The 18,601-nt window shown below is 48.0% G+C and overlaps 1 protein-coding gene across 3 annotated transcripts in view; it reads right to left on the bottom strand.

Annotated features, from left to right (window-relative positions):
• The window catches only part of PNPLA7 (patatin like phospholipase domain containing 7), a 117,722-nt gene that overhangs the window by 34,275 nt on the left and 64,846 nt on the right, over positions 1-18,601 (bottom strand). For all 3 annotated transcript variants that reach the window (XM_042052283.1, XM_042052284.1, XM_042052285.1), the window contains exons 23-26: positions 12,791-12,854; positions 12,153-12,321; positions 10,883-11,065; positions 9,768-9,886 (exon numbers count right to left, since the gene is read on the bottom strand). In XM_042052283.1, coding sequence (XP_041908217.1) covers positions 9,768-9,886; positions 10,883-11,065; positions 12,153-12,321; positions 12,791-12,854 — 535 coding nt within the window. The remainder of the gene's footprint in view (positions 1-9,767; positions 9,887-10,882; positions 11,066-12,152; positions 12,322-12,790; positions 12,855-18,601) is intronic.

The raw sequence follows: 18,601 nt of genomic DNA, 5'->3' as shown, positions 1-18,601 counted from the left end.
CCCCGTGCCAGGCAGGCACATCTTGCAGAAAAAGCATCTCCTATTCCTCACAAGCCCAGTGAAACCCCCTTCCTGCAAGAAAACCCAAATACAATGTCCTTTTGTAGCCCTGATCTTGTTTCTGCTTTATACACTAACTTTAGAACAAGCTTTAAACAAAGAGATTTGTGCCTGACACAGAAAATAAATGAGCAAAATGTGTTCAGCCCTTCCAGGAGGGCTGTCAGGGCTGCCCAGCCTTGGGGTGTGAAGGGATACAGGAAGAAAGCACTGGAGGGGAGAAAATGCACAAAATAGTGGAGGTAAATTATAAAATGCACCAGGGTTTTTGTTTTCTGATCCCAGCTGGCAGCAGCATTTTCGGAGAGGGGCACAGGAGCAGGGAAGAGGCTGAATGGCAAACTGCACCCACTTGGGGATGTCACAAAATCCCATCTCTTACTCTGAGCCAAGGAACAATTCAGTCATCGTCTGCAAAGGGAGATTATTTCTTTGGAAAACAAAGATATTGTCCTTCCCCACACCTTTGAGACTTATTTATTAAAGCTTGGAAGAACCCATTTTGAGCACAACATCTGGAAGCTGCAGAAATAAGACCAAAGCGCTTCAGAGAATCTAAGTGTGAATTTACTTAGAACTCCTCTCCAATCTCCTTTTTTCTTATCAGGAAAGCTCACTGCCCAGGTAGGGCTGGACAGAGATTCCCCAAAACCACAGCAATGCAAGAACCACACTCCTGAAGGCACAGGGACTTGCCAAGAGAGCTTGACAGCTGCTCCATGGGAAGTGAACACAGCACATGCTTCTACATCTGATAGAAAAAGGTGCAAAACCAGCAAGAAGAGCTGACCCACAACTCCACCACCTCCTTGTTTAAGTTCATCTGTTCATCAAGGCATTGCTGTGAATAAATGAGTTTGGTGGGTTGAAGACTGGAGATCAGGACAGGAGAGTCCAACTAAACCACCCGCAATTAATTTTAGGGGTTTTTTTTGAAGCCATAACTTTGAAGTAGATGACTCCCAAGCTCCTGCTGCTTGGAGGGTTTAATAGAAGCTGCTATAACCTTCAACCTCTGTGGCAGATGGGAGCAAATGAGCAATTACAGAGGTGCTGCAGATGGGAAAAGGAAAAATCAGCTCATTAAGCATTCTGTGGGTGCCAGGCCATGTGAACGTGGCTTTCGTGGGCACGTGACGACCCAACTGTTACACAGCTCTCTGAGCAACTGGCATTCAGGTCTGGGAATCTGGGAGCAGCCACAGGCTCTGCTTTTCCCCCAGTTCACTGGAGACAGAGCTCTGAATTGCTGCACAAACACAATTAAAAGCACGATGAACGCGCCGGGCATCGCTCGGGATGGTCCCTCCCTGAAGAAATCAAAGCAGAGCCTCTCAGGAGCAATTAGGCTGCAGCCTCTTCCCAACCATCTGCAAACACAGAGCCCCAGGCCCCCAGAGGAGCTCCCAGCTGTGTCTCAGGAGCTTTGCTCAACAACAGCAAATACAACTTACTGATTTATTTTTAGGAGTTGTTTTTTGTTTGTTCAAACATAACTCTAGGGCTGACCTGGATAAGACTCAAATTAGGTAACCGAACACACATTATCATTATCTTTTCCAAGGAGGAGCCCACCTTCCTCACTCTTACTCCTTCAGCCTCCCCAAAAGAGCAGCACAAGTAAAACACCGAGTCAAAGGTGCAGCTTTATCTTCAAGGATAAAGATTTTTGCTGCTTCTCTGTCATTTTACATCCTGAATATTGCCCTGGCATGAAATCTGGTTTTGAAAGATGCTGGGAATCGGGAAGCCTGGCTCTGGAATTCAGCTTTCCCTCTGGTTTATCTGCATGTGGCAATGGATGCTCCACTTGTGACAAGAGCACAGACCACTTCTCTGAGCACCTACAGCAGCAATTACAAGCTCTGAAGCCACCCATGCATCAGTCTGAGCTTCAAAAAAGGATACCACAGACAAAAATTCCATTCCAGTGTGCACTGAGATCCAGACATTTATCCACACACACAAAAGCCGTAACACAGGTCACCAAACAGCTTCCTCTCCTCCAAAATGCTCCCAGCCCAGTGCAGGCTGTCCGTGATGGGGGAAGGCTGCAAAGGCCACAAGGATTAACCTCAGAGCTGCCAACTTTCTGCCTTTCCAGAGTCAAGAGACAGACTGGCTTGGCGTACAAAGGGATTACTTTGAAGAACAGGAACTGGAGGAAAGATATTTCAAGTATTCAGAGGTTGGGGTGGGTTTTTTCCATGACACAAAGCAGATTGAGCCCCTTTTGTATCATTTTAATACTTCTCTGCTGCAGAAATCCTGCTTCCTCAGCTGTTCCTGGGCACTGCAGATGCTGCACAGCAAGCCTGATTCTTCCATTTAAACAAAGGGAAGAAGCATTTTTCAAGTTCCTGTCATATCTCAGCTTAATTTGCTGGACCTTCAGAGCACGATCAGGATGAGGAACGGGATCCTTTTAGCAGCACATATTCTTCAAGACCTGTCTTGCCAGAGAGGAGGAAAACCCTTACATGCCAGCTCAGTACCTCCAGCAAGCACTTGGAACAGGAATTTCAGGGATGCTGCTTGACTGCATCAGGGGGAGAGAAAGAAAAGACAGGAATTGCAAAAAGAAAATCCTTGCTCTCATCTCGCGTAAGTGGAAATCAGGAAATGGTGTGAACCCAGTGCAGAAGGGCCCAGCCTGTGCCAGACTGGCTCCATCCAGGGCTGCCAGACGCCAGGCTGGAGACAGGGATCTTGGCCAGCCCCCAACAAGCCCAGCACCCAGATCCCTCCTGCCAGAGGAGGCAAAGATACCCCCAAACCTCAGCAGCCCCCACAGAAACACTGATCATGTTTTGGCACTGTACCCAGAGTGCACAAAGTGTCACCTGGTCACTGCTCTGCACGCTGAAGAGTCACCTCCATCAGAACAATTGCATGGCAGGTTTCAAGCAAATTCCCCAGATACCTCCAAGCCACGAGGCAGCAGCACAAATCCATTTACATTCGGAGGTAACAACATCCTCCTGAAACCCCAAACAACTCCTCCCGGTAATGGTTTGTGTTTCTCTTCCCTCTAAGTGCTCCAGAGCCATTTCCAGAGGGTGACCTTTAAGCCATTTCCTCAGTCCCATCAGGAGCTGAATCCCAGCCCCATGAAATCCTGCCTGTCCCTTCCTCTCTCCAGTGACCGAACCCTCCAGGGCTGCCAGTGGCTCCTGGCACCACCAAGAGCACCTTGAAGAGGCTGTTGTTGCCGTTCCAAACCCCTCCTAGCCAAGGTCACAATGAAGAGCAATGGTTTTAGCAACAATTTTCTTCCATAATTTACTTGAGAACAAGCCTCTTCTCCAGGCTATGTTTTCTGAGCAGTTCAGGAAAAAACACAACCCTGAATCCAATTTTTAGACATTTCAAGCTGTCAGCTCTGTGCCCTGTGAATTTCAAGCACTGTGAGGCAGAGACACCAAATGAAGGGGAGACCTGTACCCCATTACAAACCACTGCAAACAACATTAAACACTGCAATCAAGAACTTATTTGCAAACTTGGCACAGTCCTGAAGCTCACTGCATGATCTGGAATGATTTCAAAGCCAAGTGCATTTCTGTTGACACACAGGGACACATCAGGACGGCAAAAAAACCTGGCAAACTGCATTTTTTTCACAATATGTGAAAATTTCACAATTTGTGAGAGGACTTGAAAGCAAAGACTGAGAAAGGAACTGAAGGACAGATGTAAAGAGACAAGAAGGAATGAGTGGGGATTAAAAACGGTGCAAAGAAACTGGGAAATCTCAAGGCTTGGATGTGTTAGAAAGGGAAAAGACGCTTTCAGACTGGCAGACACAGCCAGGTGGGAAAAGAAAAAGGGGAAATAGGTTGTGTATGACCTAGATAGGAGTGGAAGCGTGGAGAAACATTGTTAAGCAAGTTCTCAAGATATTACTCTTATCCTCCAGCACAAGGAACTGGTCATGACAGCACTTGGGCTCCAGAGACCCCTTATCCCTCCTACCCTGGGGTGCCCCTCATCAGATTCACTCCATGTTAAGTCTTGAACCCAGCAAAGGAGCTGAGAAACATTTACTGTGTTCCACCTTATCTGAGGAACATCAAGAGCCCAGGAAACTCCCACGGGATTTTCTTTCATCCCTTCTGTAATCTCTATATTGAGTGTGTTTAGGATCCCAGAGGGGAAAACACTGCTCTGTTCTTTCCAGCAGTGTTTTCCTCCGGAGCTGCCTCCTTCAGGCAGCAAATTCCTCCCCTTTCCTCCCACACACCCTAAGAGCACCTTGTCTGGGTGCCTGTAGTCAGGTTTGATAGTTTAAAAAAGCAACTCCGCCCCTATTTCCAGTTCCCTCCCTGTATTTGAGGTTCAGGAATCAATCTTAGGAGCCCACCAGCTCCATCTCAAGTTCTGCAGCTCCGCAGGGGCAGTTTTAAACAACATCCATGCACACACTGCTCCTGATAGGGGCAAAAAACCTCCTATCATTAGTTACCTGTATTAGCTGAGGAGTAAGAACTAATCTTCCTTAACTGAATCCAAAGCAGCTGCACCATAAAACTTCACAGTCTCCCCAGGAGGTTCTGTTACTGCCCAAGACTGAACCCCAGGGTTTTACAACCACGATGCAGGAAAAGGAGCTGCAGCCTGGGAAGGGAGCTGTCAGCACCATGGGAGCAAACTGCCCATCCCAAGGACAGCACTTTGGCATTGGAGCAGCATTTCCACCTCAAATTTCAGCTTTTTATTCCTCAGATGTTGCATCACACGCTGGAAGTTGAGCTATGAGGTATCAACTCCGTCACTGCACCACCAGCCAGCCCATTCCACCTCTGGGAGCCAAACCCTGCTCCTCACCCAGGGGACATCACCTTTATCAGGCCCTAAAACACTCACAAAGCTTAGATACTTTCTGTGCAGCCTTCCCTGTTCTCTGTCCCTGTGCTTCTCTCTGCTTTTGTGGACCATGGAGCAAAAGATGACACTGCACAAGGGATCTCAGCTCTTCTCCACAGCAGCAGTGCTGGAAACCAGACCTTCCTATGTTGCCACTTGGGAGAACTAAAAACAGCCCCCAAAAGCAGAGGTGCTATTTCCACCCTCCCTTCCTTGCAGCACATTCTTCAGTTATTCCCACGTTACGCTGACGACAAGTTCAGTGTTCATTAATTCTGGCAGCTTGTCAATTTTACCTTAATGAATTCAAGCAAGGGAAGGAACACAGTGACTTCATGGCTTCTCTCAGGAAAAAAAGCTGATGAGAATTTCACAGGAGGCAAGGAAGGAATTTCATTTGCCTGCAGTGACCCTCTTGCCAAACACCAGACCTGCACCATGCAGTGCAGAAGTGAAAGTTTCTCAGAGTTAAGATGGCAAAATCCAGTTAAGGAGGAAGCACTGAGCATCTGAGTAACAGGGTAAGCACCAAACCCTGTCTGTTCCCAATTACCACGAGAAAGGGACAGAATTAAGAAGCAGCTGCCCTCAGCCAGGATGGGACCACAAGGGTTTTGCTTTAAGACTCCTTTCCATGTTAGAATAACAAACCAAACAGAAAAACAAATCAACCTCCAAAACTTACTGGTGTCCTTATTAATCATTTCTGACTCCTCACACGAGCATATTGCAGATTCAGCTTCTGCATCCTGCCAGCTCTGACAGCACTTAATTGCTGGGGGTGTAATTAAAATGCTGCGTCACCAGCCACGGAGCAGCAACACCACGTCCCTGCGCCTGCTGAAGGCAGCCAGGAGCTCCCCAGACAACCTGAGGAGGAATATCAGATCTCACAGCACAGCACTCACTTGCTTTAAAGTGTTTTACATGGGTACATCAGGTCATCAATCCCCAAACTCAATTCCTTTTTTAGCAGGATGGAGCGGGGGAAGCACCAGAGGGTTTGTTCCCAAGCAAGAGCTCCTCACCTCCCAGCCACACTTGCAGGCTAAAAGCATCAGCAATCAGAAAAGGAACATGATCTTCTACAGTTCTCAAGTTCTCAAAATCCGTTTCAGGTTTTCCTTATGGTGGCTGTGGGCATGTCCCACCTGCTCCTTGCTTGACCCACTGCACAGGACAGTGTGACCTCTGCAACCCTTCCAGGCACTGAGTGCAGCTCTGCCCGTCCTGCCTGTGCCAGGGATGGCTCAGAAACTGCAGGGCTTTGTCCCAGTGCAGACACAGGACAAACAAATTCCTTGTGCCTTCTGGAAGAACACATCAGTGTCTGGTGGCAGAGAAAGAAGGCAGGATTGACAAGAAGGTTTTTACTCAAAGTTGCCTGAGTGAGCTGGAGCTGCAGTCAAACATCACAGACACAGAAAATCCTCCATGGTTTCTTCTCCCTGCAATCCAGGAGTCAAACACAGAGTGCAGAGTGCAAATTTGATCTCCTGAGAACAGAACAACTGAGATTTGCCTCTCAGGGACTCTTCCAGCCTCTTCATCCCTGGGTAAAGCCACTGAATGGGAAGATAAAGCCAGGCTTTAAGGAGCTCAGGAGCAGCCCATGAGTGACCAGCTGCAGATGGACCTGCCTGCTTGTCCTTCTCTGAGAGCTTGGAGTGGGAGCACCCTGCACATGGCACAGGCTGCAGGAGCACAGACAGACAGAGGAGACAACAGGAGTGCTCATCAGACACAGAGATCCCACAACAGAAGGGCAGCACTTGCTTCTCCTACACTGCTGCTTTTATCCTCCCTTTGCAGAGTGCCAGAGCTGGAAACAAAGAAAAGGCAGAAAGGACAAGTGAAACAAGCCAACTGCCCAAAATGAAAAGGTCTGAGCCACATCTGTAGAGTCAGCAAGAAAACTGTGTGCCAAAAATCCCAGCTACTCAACACATCAAATGCTGAGGTGTGATAATAAGTTTGAGGAGAAAACTGAACAGAAAAAGGAGAAATGAAAAGACGCCCTGATGAAATATCTATAAATATCCTTCGACAGCAGCTCCTCAGGGGAGGCTGAAATGCTCAGGGTGGGATTGTTGGGGTGTCTGTGCAGGGCCAGGACTGAAAATCTTTGTGGGGCCATTCCAGCTCGGGATACTCTGTGATTCTGGAGCAGCTCAGCCCATTTTTCCCAAAGCCTTAGGGATTCCCAGATAGTTCTGTAATAATTATTTACTCCCTAGAAATTCTAGTTTTCAAACAGCTTTGCTAAGACAACCACAGCAAACCAAAGAAGGGCTGTACGTGGGAGGGCTAAAGGTCAGGACAACTATTTATGGAAGGTTTATGCCTTTGTTGCAGGGCTTGATGTGTCACTACTCTTGCAACTACACCTCAAAGGTTTTGTTTTCCTAAACACAAACCCCCTTTCCCTTCCCTCAAACTCTACTATGTTTCTAAGTAAAATTAGGTTAGCATTTAACAGAAGCAAAACACTGTAATTTTAGAACCGTATCACTTCAAGTTCTTTTATTTTTATGGTCACAGGAGAAAGAAAACCTTTAGTTCCTATGAGCCTTTTGTCATGACAAACCACAATGATAATTACTAGGAAGCTGCTCTTGGTAAAACCTCCCAATCCAGCTGTCACTGGGAAGCCAGACAAACATTCCCAAAATAACAACTAAATAATTGATATTACTGGAGTCACAGAACACAATACCTTGAACAAATACCCACTAGGCAGCCCCTGTCACTGTTACCTCTCCCTGGCTGTGTGACCAGCATGATTCCTGCTCTGAGAGCAAACTGGGAGGTTCCTCATGCAATTATTATCCAAAGGCCATTAACAGTCTGTGCAGAGACCCATGAAGACATTCTTAGTCTGACTGTGCTTTAATCACAGGATGATTCTAAGTACCTAATCTAATCTCTTGAAATTCTCTTGTTAGTAGAAATGGGCAATCTAAGAATTTACTTTGCCCTTCCAAAGGCAGAGGTTCAGAGTAATTCTGTCCTTTCCCCAGTCTTAATTACATTCTCACTTTGAAAAATCTTTATCTAACCACAATTTAGATGACTATTTAATGACTAAAACAGCATTCTGTACCTTTCCAGGGAAAACACAATGCTCACACCATCCCTGTGCCAGCCTGGAACCCCTGAACAAACATTTCAGTCCATGGCATAGAAAGCATTCCAGAGAAGGAAGAAATATCCCATTTATCCGCTCTGCCCTTAATCCTCTTCAAGTCCTCCCCATTCAGGGATGCAGAAATGAGCAGATTGATGGCTAATGGCCCATGGCTCATTGCTGAATGGGTGATGAGCATCCAGAGACCCCAAAGCCAACACAGCAGCAGAGCAGCTTTGCAGAGAGGGACAACACAGGACCAACACAGGCTCAGTGACCCTGCTCCTCCTTACCTTGGATCCTGCACACCCGCAGGTGGGAGCTTGCAAATTAAGTAGTAGAACAAAAAAAATAATAAACAGTTTGGCAAAAATTACAGCAGTGTTACAGAAGGAAGGAAGGGAACGAGCAAAATGTGCTGCCAGCAGTACAGGAGTGCACATATTTAGCATGACACAGGCTTTGGTAGAGGCAGAGATATCAGCTGGGAACAAAGAACAAACCACAGACGCTTTGTATCAGTGGAGGAGAAGCCTCCTGAGATACTGAGATAAAACAGAAGCTCCCCTCTGCTGCTCTGCTTTGTGTCTCCACAGGACAGAGCTTGCGTTGGAAACGAAATCCTGAAACCAGCTCAGGTGAGGGGTTGTGAAAGGGAGCAGGATCAAGGCACTTGTGAGACACTCAAGGAATCAGCTCTGGCTGTCTCAGCACCGGTGACTGCTCAGGAGGAGCTGGCACAAAGGAGCTCCAACCCTTCCTGCAGCAAAGGCTCCCCCGAAGCGCGCGCTGGCCCAACGACAAAAATGTGATATTTCTGTGCACTTAAACAGACAGACTGCGTGCAAATTAGGGATTTTAGTTTTCTGAGAGCTGTATTTCAAAGCACTCTTTTAAAGCAGGGCTTCAAGAACACAGTGATGGAGACAACAAAGGCAGCACTCACTTGAGACAAAGGGCAACTCAATCCCGTCTCAACAGAAAACTCTCCAAGTAAAAAGGGATTCCAAAGAAAAATGCCAGTAATAATTTATTTCTAAAGCTCACTGGGGGTTTCAGATGGAATTCTAACAGAGTGCTCAGCACACACCTTGTCCTTGCGTCTGCAAAAACACACTCTTTCTGTAAGGTAAGGCTGTCAGAGTGTATGGGTACCTGGGGGTTTGGAGGATTATAAGGATGAGAACATTCTCCATTAGAGGACATAATTCCCCTTACTGCTCAAAGTTTGAAGAGCTTTGAAATACTGTGAGCCATTTTCTAATATAAGAATCCATAAGGGAAAAAGAGTCCATAGTGTAGGCCAACAGAAAGAAACGTCATCTTTTGTGCCCTGGTCACCTCCTGGTATTAAACCATTATGAGGGGCCTCAAGAGGTCACAAACGCTCATGTTCCTTCTGCAGAAATCCTGCACAAATCCCCCCAGCAGGCTAAGTTTGTGTAATTCCTCAGTGTCTCCTCCCCCAAACGCTGCCTGCAGAGCAGTGCTGGTGTCCCAGGATGTCTGTCACCCTGAGGGATCTGTCGCAGCCCAGGGACAGCGGGGCTCTCGGATCTGGTAGATGCACCAGCACAGAATCCCAGAGTGGTTGGGGTTGGGAGGGACCTTAAAGCCCATCCTGTTCCACGCCCTGCCATGGGCAGGGACACCTTGCACAGGCCAGGTTGCTCAGAGCCCCATCCAGCCCAGGACGGCCGGGACAATGCCCTACCTGGCCCCGCCGCCGCCCAGCACCAGCGCGATGGCGTTGCCCGTCAGGACCCGGGCCAGGCGCGAGAAGTCGGAGTGACGGTCCGGGGCCTTCTGGAACACACGTTCGTACATCTCCACCTGCAGAGGAGAGCCAGGCATGGTCACTGCACAGCAGGGCAGAGTCAGCCAACAGCAGCCTGCTAAAAGATGCTGCAAAGATGAGGAGACTGGAGCTTCTCTCTTGTGAGGGAACGCTGGGGGAGCTGGGGCTGCTCAGCCTGGAGAAGGAAAGACTGAGAGGGATCTTATCCATGTCTGTTCCTGTCTGCAGGGATGGACCAGGCTCTGCTCCATGGGGCCCAGCAATGGGACAAGAGGAACGGGCAGGAACTGATGCCCAGGAGTTCCACTGGACAGAAGGAAGAATTTCTTTCCTGTGCAGTGATCAAGCCCTGAACAGAGATCACAGAGGGTGTGGATTCTCCCTCAGTGGAGATAGCCCAAACCCATCTGGACACAATCCTAGTGACTGCTCCAGGGGACCCTGCTGAGCAGGGAGGAGGGACTGGAGGAGCTCCAGTGGTCCCTTCCAGCCTGAAGCTGTTGGTGACTCTGTTACAGTGCTTCTCCGAAGGAACAGAGGGTTGTGAACCACCCAAACAGTTCTAGTGACCAGTGGCCTCTCTCAGTCTTTTAGAGCTGCTGGGGGCAGTACAGCATTTCCTCTGGAGCTCTTTCTCTTCCTTGACAATGTTCCTGGGATCCAGGAACAACCCCAGGCTGCCTCTGCCTTATAGTTAGCATGGCTTTGGGAAGCACAGGGATCCTTCCAACAAAAAGGACTCTACAGCCTGTACACACCTTTGACTGGGACTCTGAGACAGTGTTACTCATTTCAGGATGCTGAAATTACCCTTTTCAGGAGATCAAAAAGCCAAGTGTGCATCCATAGAGAAAACCTGCCTCCCTTATCCCTGCTTCCTGAATCCAGTTGAGGCCAGGCAGATGTAAAGAGAACCCACGGCATACCAGAATATCACGGAGTGTCATTATCCCAGATCCCCCTTGATACACAGATTACAGACAAAAGTGAGGGACAGCAAGGGACCAGCCACCAAATCAGGAATCTCTTACCAGCTTGGGCAGACTCCTCTTGGAGAAGACTCTGCGTGGGCAGTGGATGTGGAGGTGAGCAGAACACCAGCTCCGCATGTTGAGCCACTCCACGGTCCGGGAAGGGAGAGGCCCATCCTCCTTGTGGAGCAGGACCAGCTGCTTCTGGGCTCTCACTGCAGTGTTCTCCAGCATCCTCTCCAGCTACAGCAGTTATGGACACCAAAGGAAAGGGCAATCAGTGCTGGCTGCTCCAGCCTCAGTGAAATTCATCTACACACACCCCACACCCCTATTCCCACCTGAATCCAAATCTGCATACGCAGAACCCCCAAACATCATTTATTTAGGCAACAACACTGTTAACTCTGGGCTTACACAGCACACAGAAGTCTAAAATCAGCCAAGGATTCAAACCTGAATGGTTTTGACTTAAACCAGGCCATTAAATGCACAGCACAGGCAGGCACTGCTCCTGCAACGTGAGATGCTGCCCGAGTCAGACTCGAGCCCACAAATATTCAGTGTTTTCTTCTTTCCCTTCCCATCAGTCCATTTTTTTTTTTCCTCCTTGCATTTCTGATTCTGAATTTTTTGTTGTTGTTTTAGGCAACTGCTGGCAGCTTGTTCTGCCTGTGCTTCCTGCCTCCCACGTGCAGGCAGGAAGAGCCCACACAACAGGACACACACAAAAGCTGCACGTGGGACCAGCCCAGGCTCTTTGCAGGTCAGACTCAGCACTTCAGCATCCTAAAAAACCCCACCTGTGATCTCTTTTTTTAATTTATTGCAGAATTTTTGTCTGGTCAGAAGACTTTGGTAATAAAATATAAAACTGTAAAAATAGATAGTAAGGGGGGAAAAAAAGTACAGCTTAAAATCTGTAATAAAATATAATAAATAATTCATACACTGCAATTTAGATCTACTTTTTCCTAAGCACACACCATGAATTTCATCCAGGCAGAAAAGAATTTCTCCCTTTATGTGGAGACCCAAAGAAATTCTGAGCAGACATGCAAAGCTTCAAAGCAATTTTTGATTTACCATGGGCCAAAAATGACTCTTTAGAGGAAAAGAACTTTGCTGGAAGTACTCCCACATAAAACTTGCCATTTCAGAGGATTCTCATGCAATTCTTTTGCTATTCCTAACAGGCATTTCTCAGAAATATTTCATTATTTATGAAATTTTCCCGGTGTTAAACCCGGGAAAAATGCATGAGTGTGAAGCAACCTGCTTTGACCTGGACTGTTCCCAGTGCCAAGAGGGGAAGGAGCAGTTCCCACACCTCTCCCACAGTGGGCTCCTGGTCCCCCAGCCCCACGATGAGGATGCAGTCGGCCTGGCGGATGCAGCGCTGGGTCCAGGGGGTCAGGGTGCTGTCAGCCTGGTACAGCACAATCCTGTGGATGTCCTCCTGCTGGCCCAGCCAGCTGGTCAGTCTGTACTCGTGGATGCTGGGGACAGACAAGGAAAACAGGGAATTCAACTGGTTTTACATCGCAGCTCCCAAGAGAATAGAGCGGAATCTGACACAGGGAGAGTCCTGCATTTCCTGCTCAGCCAGGATCTGCTCCCAGCTCCAAGCTCCTGCTGGCTCTGTTTCTCCAGGATTTACACCATTAGACAGATACACCAAGGCAAGAGGATGCAGTGATGCCTCACTTCAGTAATGCTCCCCCAGCATCCCTAGGAATGAGCACACTTGGAGCAATTCAGCTTTTCCAATTTCACAAGTGAGAAAGTAATGGTGGAAAAAACCCACCCACATCTGCACCAAATACTCTTGAAACATTATTGTCTCCAACACCTGGAGCAGAAGGCTCAATGTATGTCAGAAGACAGGATTTTACTCCCAAACTCTGTATTTCTAAGAGCAGTCCAGTGTCTCTCTGCATCTCCCTGAGCAGTGACGAGGGCAGGTACCTGTCGAGAGCAGCAGAGCCCAGGCGCTGTTTGATGTTGTCACTGGTGAGCAGCAGGGCAGGACCTGGGGGAACAAGGAATTTCATCTGTGAACACCTGAACTTGAGCTCCTGAGCTCCTGGAGAAAACTGCCCAGAGAAGCTGTGGCTGCCCCTGGATCCCTGGCAGTGTCCAAGGCCAGGTTGGATGGGGCTTGGAGCAACCTGGGATAGTAGAAGGTGTCCCCTGCCCATGGCAGGGGTGGGGTGAAATGAGTTTTGAAGTCCCTTCCAACCCAAACCATTCTGTGATTCCAATAATTCAATTCCATGAATTGGCTTTGAAGGCAGTGATGGATCACTGCATTGACCAGAGCTGGCAAAAAGTCTTCACAAAAATTTTCACACTTTTCTAGGAATACATCTTCCAATTCTCCCTGTTCCCAGCAGTCACAACCTGCAAGCTCTGTTATCCCATTCCTTGGTGTCATGCAGGATCACAGAATCACGGAACGGTTTCAGTTGGAAGGGACCTTAAAGCTCATTCCATTCCATGGGCAGGGACACCTTCCACTATCCCAGGCTGCTCCAAGCCCTGTCCAGCCTGGCTCTGGTGACAGCTCCTGTTGCAGCTGCATTTTCATAAACTCAGCATTCAAAATATCACAGACCTTTACAGCCACACAAAGCTCAGGATCCTGGTTTCAAAGAAAAAAGCCTCTCCACTGACCTCCCAAAATCCAGAACTTGTTCATCCTGCACTGAACCAACCCTCCAGGTGAATCCTCAAGCTCTCTGCAGCATTACCACTTATTCAACGTGCCAGCAGGAACCCACAGCACTACCAACCCCAAAGACGTTCCCAAATCTGTAGGGCACAGACAGATACAGACACATCTGGCAACAACCTCAGATCTGAGCTGAATTTTGGTGCACATAAAGCTTCTTGCAGGCACTTTAGTTTAATTTTCTTATTAGCAATTCTATTGCTGCAGCAATTTGTGCCATATGTGGTGGAGGTTGCAGAGTGACTGCAGTTAAATACAAAAAAATGCAAAGAAAAGAAAATTTAAGGGAATAACTGCACACCTAGAGAAAATATTACCTGTCTCTTACTGAGAGAGAAATTCACGTTTACAGAACATGACAGAGCAGTTGCTTTGTATTCATGTCTTCATTGTGCAATCCCTCATTGTTTCATTAACAACAGAACTGAAATTTATGTACTAAATAACAAAACACTTCATTATGTGAGGAGTCTCAAGGCAAGGTTATAACGAGTTCAGTAAAAATCAAGGAACCGTGAACAACCAACATGGGAGAAGGTCACAAATTCCCACCTATGTGTTCAAAAAGCAAAGCCCACAGGTACAGATCTGGAATGGGCTGTCCTGACCTTCAGGGCCAACTCATCTCCCCCTCAGTGCTCAAGTCCCGCTGCAAAGGTTTCACTCTCCTTTAGCTGACTTTACTCTCAGACTTGAAAAAGTTCCCAAGTGTCATTTTTCATCTTGTACTTTCCAACACCCAAATAACATTTGCTCTTTGCTACGCTGATTATCAAGGAAGGGCAAACAGAAATGGACAAAAATATCCCATAAGCAGAGACCAAAAGATAAAGCTGGTGAGAAAGCACAGAGAGGAGGACATCTCAAGAACAGAATTTGACTTCCTCATCCTCCAACAAGAGTTCTGGAAATTGGTTCCTTTGAAAGCAACAAGTCCCAAGCAGAGGGAATGAGCATCATTCCCAGAACAGACGTGGACTTTGCCTGCCCTTCCCTCCTCCCTCTGCTGCTCCTTGAACCACACAACTGCAGGCAACAGCCCCAGTCTTGGGACAGGGGGTTATCACCTTATTTTTAACACTGGCAGATTCTTTTATCTGATTCACTGTTCACCTGATGTGAATGTTGGTCTGGTACAGCTTTGAATGGCATAATGGGATAAGGGAGGTCTCCCAGAGGGAATCCTGATGGCATTGCACGGGACAGAACAGCAGGGGCAGAGGGCAGGGCAGTTCTGCAAGCATTCAGCAGCAGAGTGATCATCAGTGTTCATTAACGTGTCAGAGTTCTCAGCTAAATAGAAAAGATATGTGGATTAAATATCCTTCCAGGGTATGTGGCTTATAAAGCTTTCTGACAGTGCTGGAAGTTCAGCAAGCAAAGACAAACTGCCTGAAATGCCAAATGAGCTGAGGATGCAATAAAAATGTCAAACAAGAGAAACAACACCAAGGGAGCAGCGTGGGCACCTCTGCCTGTCACCCCCTACATGGGCACTGACCCAGGAGCATCAGCCCCTGGTGATGCAATGGGGTCCAGCCCTAGGTGGACACCACTAAACCCAGGGGACACCATCAAAGCCAGTGACCTGCAGCCAGAACAGCTTTCACCCCAGGGGAGAGGCAGAGTTTGTAGGGCTGGGGTGGATCTTTGTGCTCCTTCAGGCAGACACACCTTGACTGTGGACAACACGTGTCCAGCAAGCATCAGAAGAGCCTTGGAGAGACTTAGAAATCCTATCCAGACCTCAATTCTGATTTGGGAAAGCAGCAGTTCACAGAACAGGACACAAACAAGGGTGCCCAGACAGACCCTGGCTGTGCCAGCTCGGGAGGAGCCTGCCCAGCATCCCATCCCTCCACATGCCAGGGACACGGGACAAAGATTCCCAGACCTTCACTCATCCCCAGCACGGAACACGGTGATGCTTCCAACAGAACCAACTTGTTTTGTCTCAGAAATACCAACCATCTGCTCTGCACTCCCAATTTCTAGCAGGCTCCCAATTAATCAGCCATTAAAACCCCACCATTAATGCAACCAAGAACACCAACATATGTGAGCTCAGCAAACAGAACCAACAAAAGTGTTATTTCCACTAAACTGCTGAGAGCAAGCAAGCAGTGAAAAAACATCATTCCCATCCTGGAAGTTCAAGGCCAGGTTGGACAGGGCTTGGAGCAAGCTGGGATAGTGGAAGGTGTCCCTGCCTATGGCAGGGGGTAGGATGGGATGGGCTTTAAGGTCCCTTCCAACCTAAACCATTCCACGATTCTGTGATGATTCAACTCCACAGCCCTCAAACAGCCACACCTGCAGGCAGGAGTGACGAGGTCAATGTGTCAGTGCGTCCTTCGAGTGCATTATCACAGTCCCACACCTCCAACCAGCCTCTCTCCACACCTGGCATCAGCCTCATGGGCAGTTCCAGCTGGAGTTGGCATCAGGGACACATCCCTGCACCCCTGGGTGCTCTGGCAGCAGGATCAGACACGGGGTGAACAGCTCAAAGTGAAGAGCAGAGGAGAGGTGATGTGAGGTAACGTGGAATATTTCTCCAAGCCCTGTGGTGTCTCTGGCAGCAGGCAGCAGCAGATTGCTGGGGAGGAGTATCAGAGCAAGGAAAACTGAGAGCCATTCCCTGAGCTTCCAGCAATCCGCAGCTTTCACAACCTTTTGGATTTCTCAAGCCTGAGGTGGTGACTTTCAATAGCCTGGGGATTTTTCTGTCAGCCAAGAACAACCAGGGATCCTGAATCGCAGGTTTTCTGTGCTTCAGGTGAGAGAACTGCAGGCAGTGGCATCACCTCAGGCACAGGGATCGTGGTTTCTGGGAAAACCTCACAGAGCATCTAAAGCTGTACTCCAGAGCCATCTGTTTTCCAGTACAGAACTAAGAATCCATGAAAAAGAAGAGAAGGGAAGGAAAAACTGGCAAATACCAGAGATCTGCTTCATTTTCTCTGCTAACAAACAAGGGCACTGAAGAGAAGGGCTGCAGCAAAGCTTCCAACCTCCTGCCTCAGTGAGGGGAAAAAGCATCACACGAGACAAAAACCCTCCCTTTCTTTCCAGGGATGAGCAAGGTACTCACTTAGGTCATTTGTTTCCTAACAAAACATCACTTTCTAAGATATGCAGGGGCAGGAGTACAGGTGTCCTAGTTCTAAGTCTAATAAAACACGGTCCAAAAGCTGCCTGGAGAAATGAGCAGCCCAGAGGGCAGAGAGTAATTTCTGAGGCTCAGAAATGGTTTCAAATCCACCTCACCTGAAAAACACACCCACATCAAAAGACAAGGCCAGTACAAAACGCACCACAGAAAAATTTTAGCAGAGCAAATGTACTTGCTTGGACCCCATCAAAAGAAATTTTACTTTTGGCCTAATAAAAATCTACAAAATTATGTGGCAAAGTCACGTAACTGATAAATGCGTTTGCAAGTCAGAAGATCTTGCCCAGCAAAAAGATACCAAACTGTGCCAGGGTTCAGGCACCACAGTGAACATTTCACATTTAAATCTAATTTGTGTGTAAAGACAGGCAGAACTGTAATTAAAAACCCCAATAAATTATTAGCAAAGATTTTTCAGCGAGCTCTCTACATTATACATTTTTAGAACTGAAAAGAAGGAAAATTTAAAGGGCAGAAAGGAATGAGAGAGACACATATGTTGGATCTGAATCCCTCTCTACTTCAGTTTGAAATTCTATGAGATCAGAGGGCTCCCACATAGAACCAGAATTTGCAGAGCCATGTGGTGTCTTTTAGCTGGTCTCAGTAAAGGAACAAAAAAATAGTCAGGCAAATACTTTTGAAAAATCTGAATACTGCAGAAGAACTTCTTATCAAAAGATGCTCTCAGCTCTACCAGGATTAAGAGGAAAAGAATTAATAATAAAAATAGACATCATGAGCACTGACCAGAATTCACCAGCATGATGAATTGCATGGCAGAAAAATCTGTCCCCCTTCCTGGCACTCCAGTTTGGAGCTGGAAATTTCTGTTCCTGCTTTCTGAAGTTGGATATTCCACAGAATCCTTCCTCAGAGAGCCAAAGCCCCAGACTCAGAGGCAGGGCTGTCCCACTGGAGCCTGCAGCACAGCCAGGGGACAGCAGGGCTGCAGCCTCTGGGTCACTGCGCCCTGCAGGCCCTTCCTGCTCTGCCCACAGGGCTCAGGGCATTTTTCATTCTGTATCTGCCTCAAGGTGAGGGCAGGTCCATGGAAAGCTACTGCTGCCAGGTCCCAAATAAATCCTTCATCACACAGCTTGTGACAGCAGCAGAACTGCCCCAGCCCCGGGGCCCAGCACAGGGAGGAGCTGGAGCTGCTGGAGAGAGCCCAGAGGAGGCTCCAGGGGGATCAGGGGGATGGAGCAGCTCTGCTGGGAGAGCTGGGATTGTTCAGCCTGGAGAGGAGAAGCTTTGGGGTGACCTCACTGTGACCTTGCAGGACCTGAAGGTACAGGAAAGATGGAGCGAGACTGGTTACAAGTTTGGAGTGCCAGGACACAGGGAACGGCTTCAAACTCAAAGAGAGGAGGTTTAATTTAGAAAGAAATCCCTCCCCGTGAGGGTGGGCAGGCCCTGGCACAGGGTGCCCAGAGCAGCTGGGGCTGCCCCTGGATCCCTGGCAGTGCCCAAGGCCAGGCTGGACATTGGGGCTTGGAGCAGCCTGGGACAGTGGGAGGTGTCCCTGCCCATGGCAGGGGTGGCACTGGGTGATCTTTAGGATCCCTTCCAACCCAGGCCATTCTGTGATTGGAAGCTCTGTGGAAGCACAAGCATCCCTTAGCATTTAATTGGGACACAATCCCACTGTCTGGAAACAATATGTGAATTATCATAAACCACAGAAACACCAAATGTCAAAGAAACCAGCACGAATGGGTTGGGGAAAGCTGTGGGTGGTCCCACACGTTGGTGCTCCCTGTGTGCAGAATGCATCCCTGATGGAGAGCAGGCTGCTCACCTGAGCTGTTCCCATTACAAATCAGAACATTAAAAAAAAAAAGAAATTTGGAAAAAAAATTAATTCAAC

This window comes from Corvus kubaryi, unplaced genomic scaffold, assembly GCF_017639235.1.
Source record: "Corvus kubaryi isolate FWS band 111438036 unplaced genomic scaffold, C.kubaryi_AGA036_p1.0 78, whole genome shotgun sequence".
Classification (NCBI taxonomy): Eukaryota; Metazoa; Chordata; class Aves; order Passeriformes; family Corvidae; genus Corvus; species Corvus kubaryi.
The sequence above is the reverse complement of the archived record's forward strand: the minus strand, read 5'-3'. Positions and strand labels throughout refer to the sequence as shown.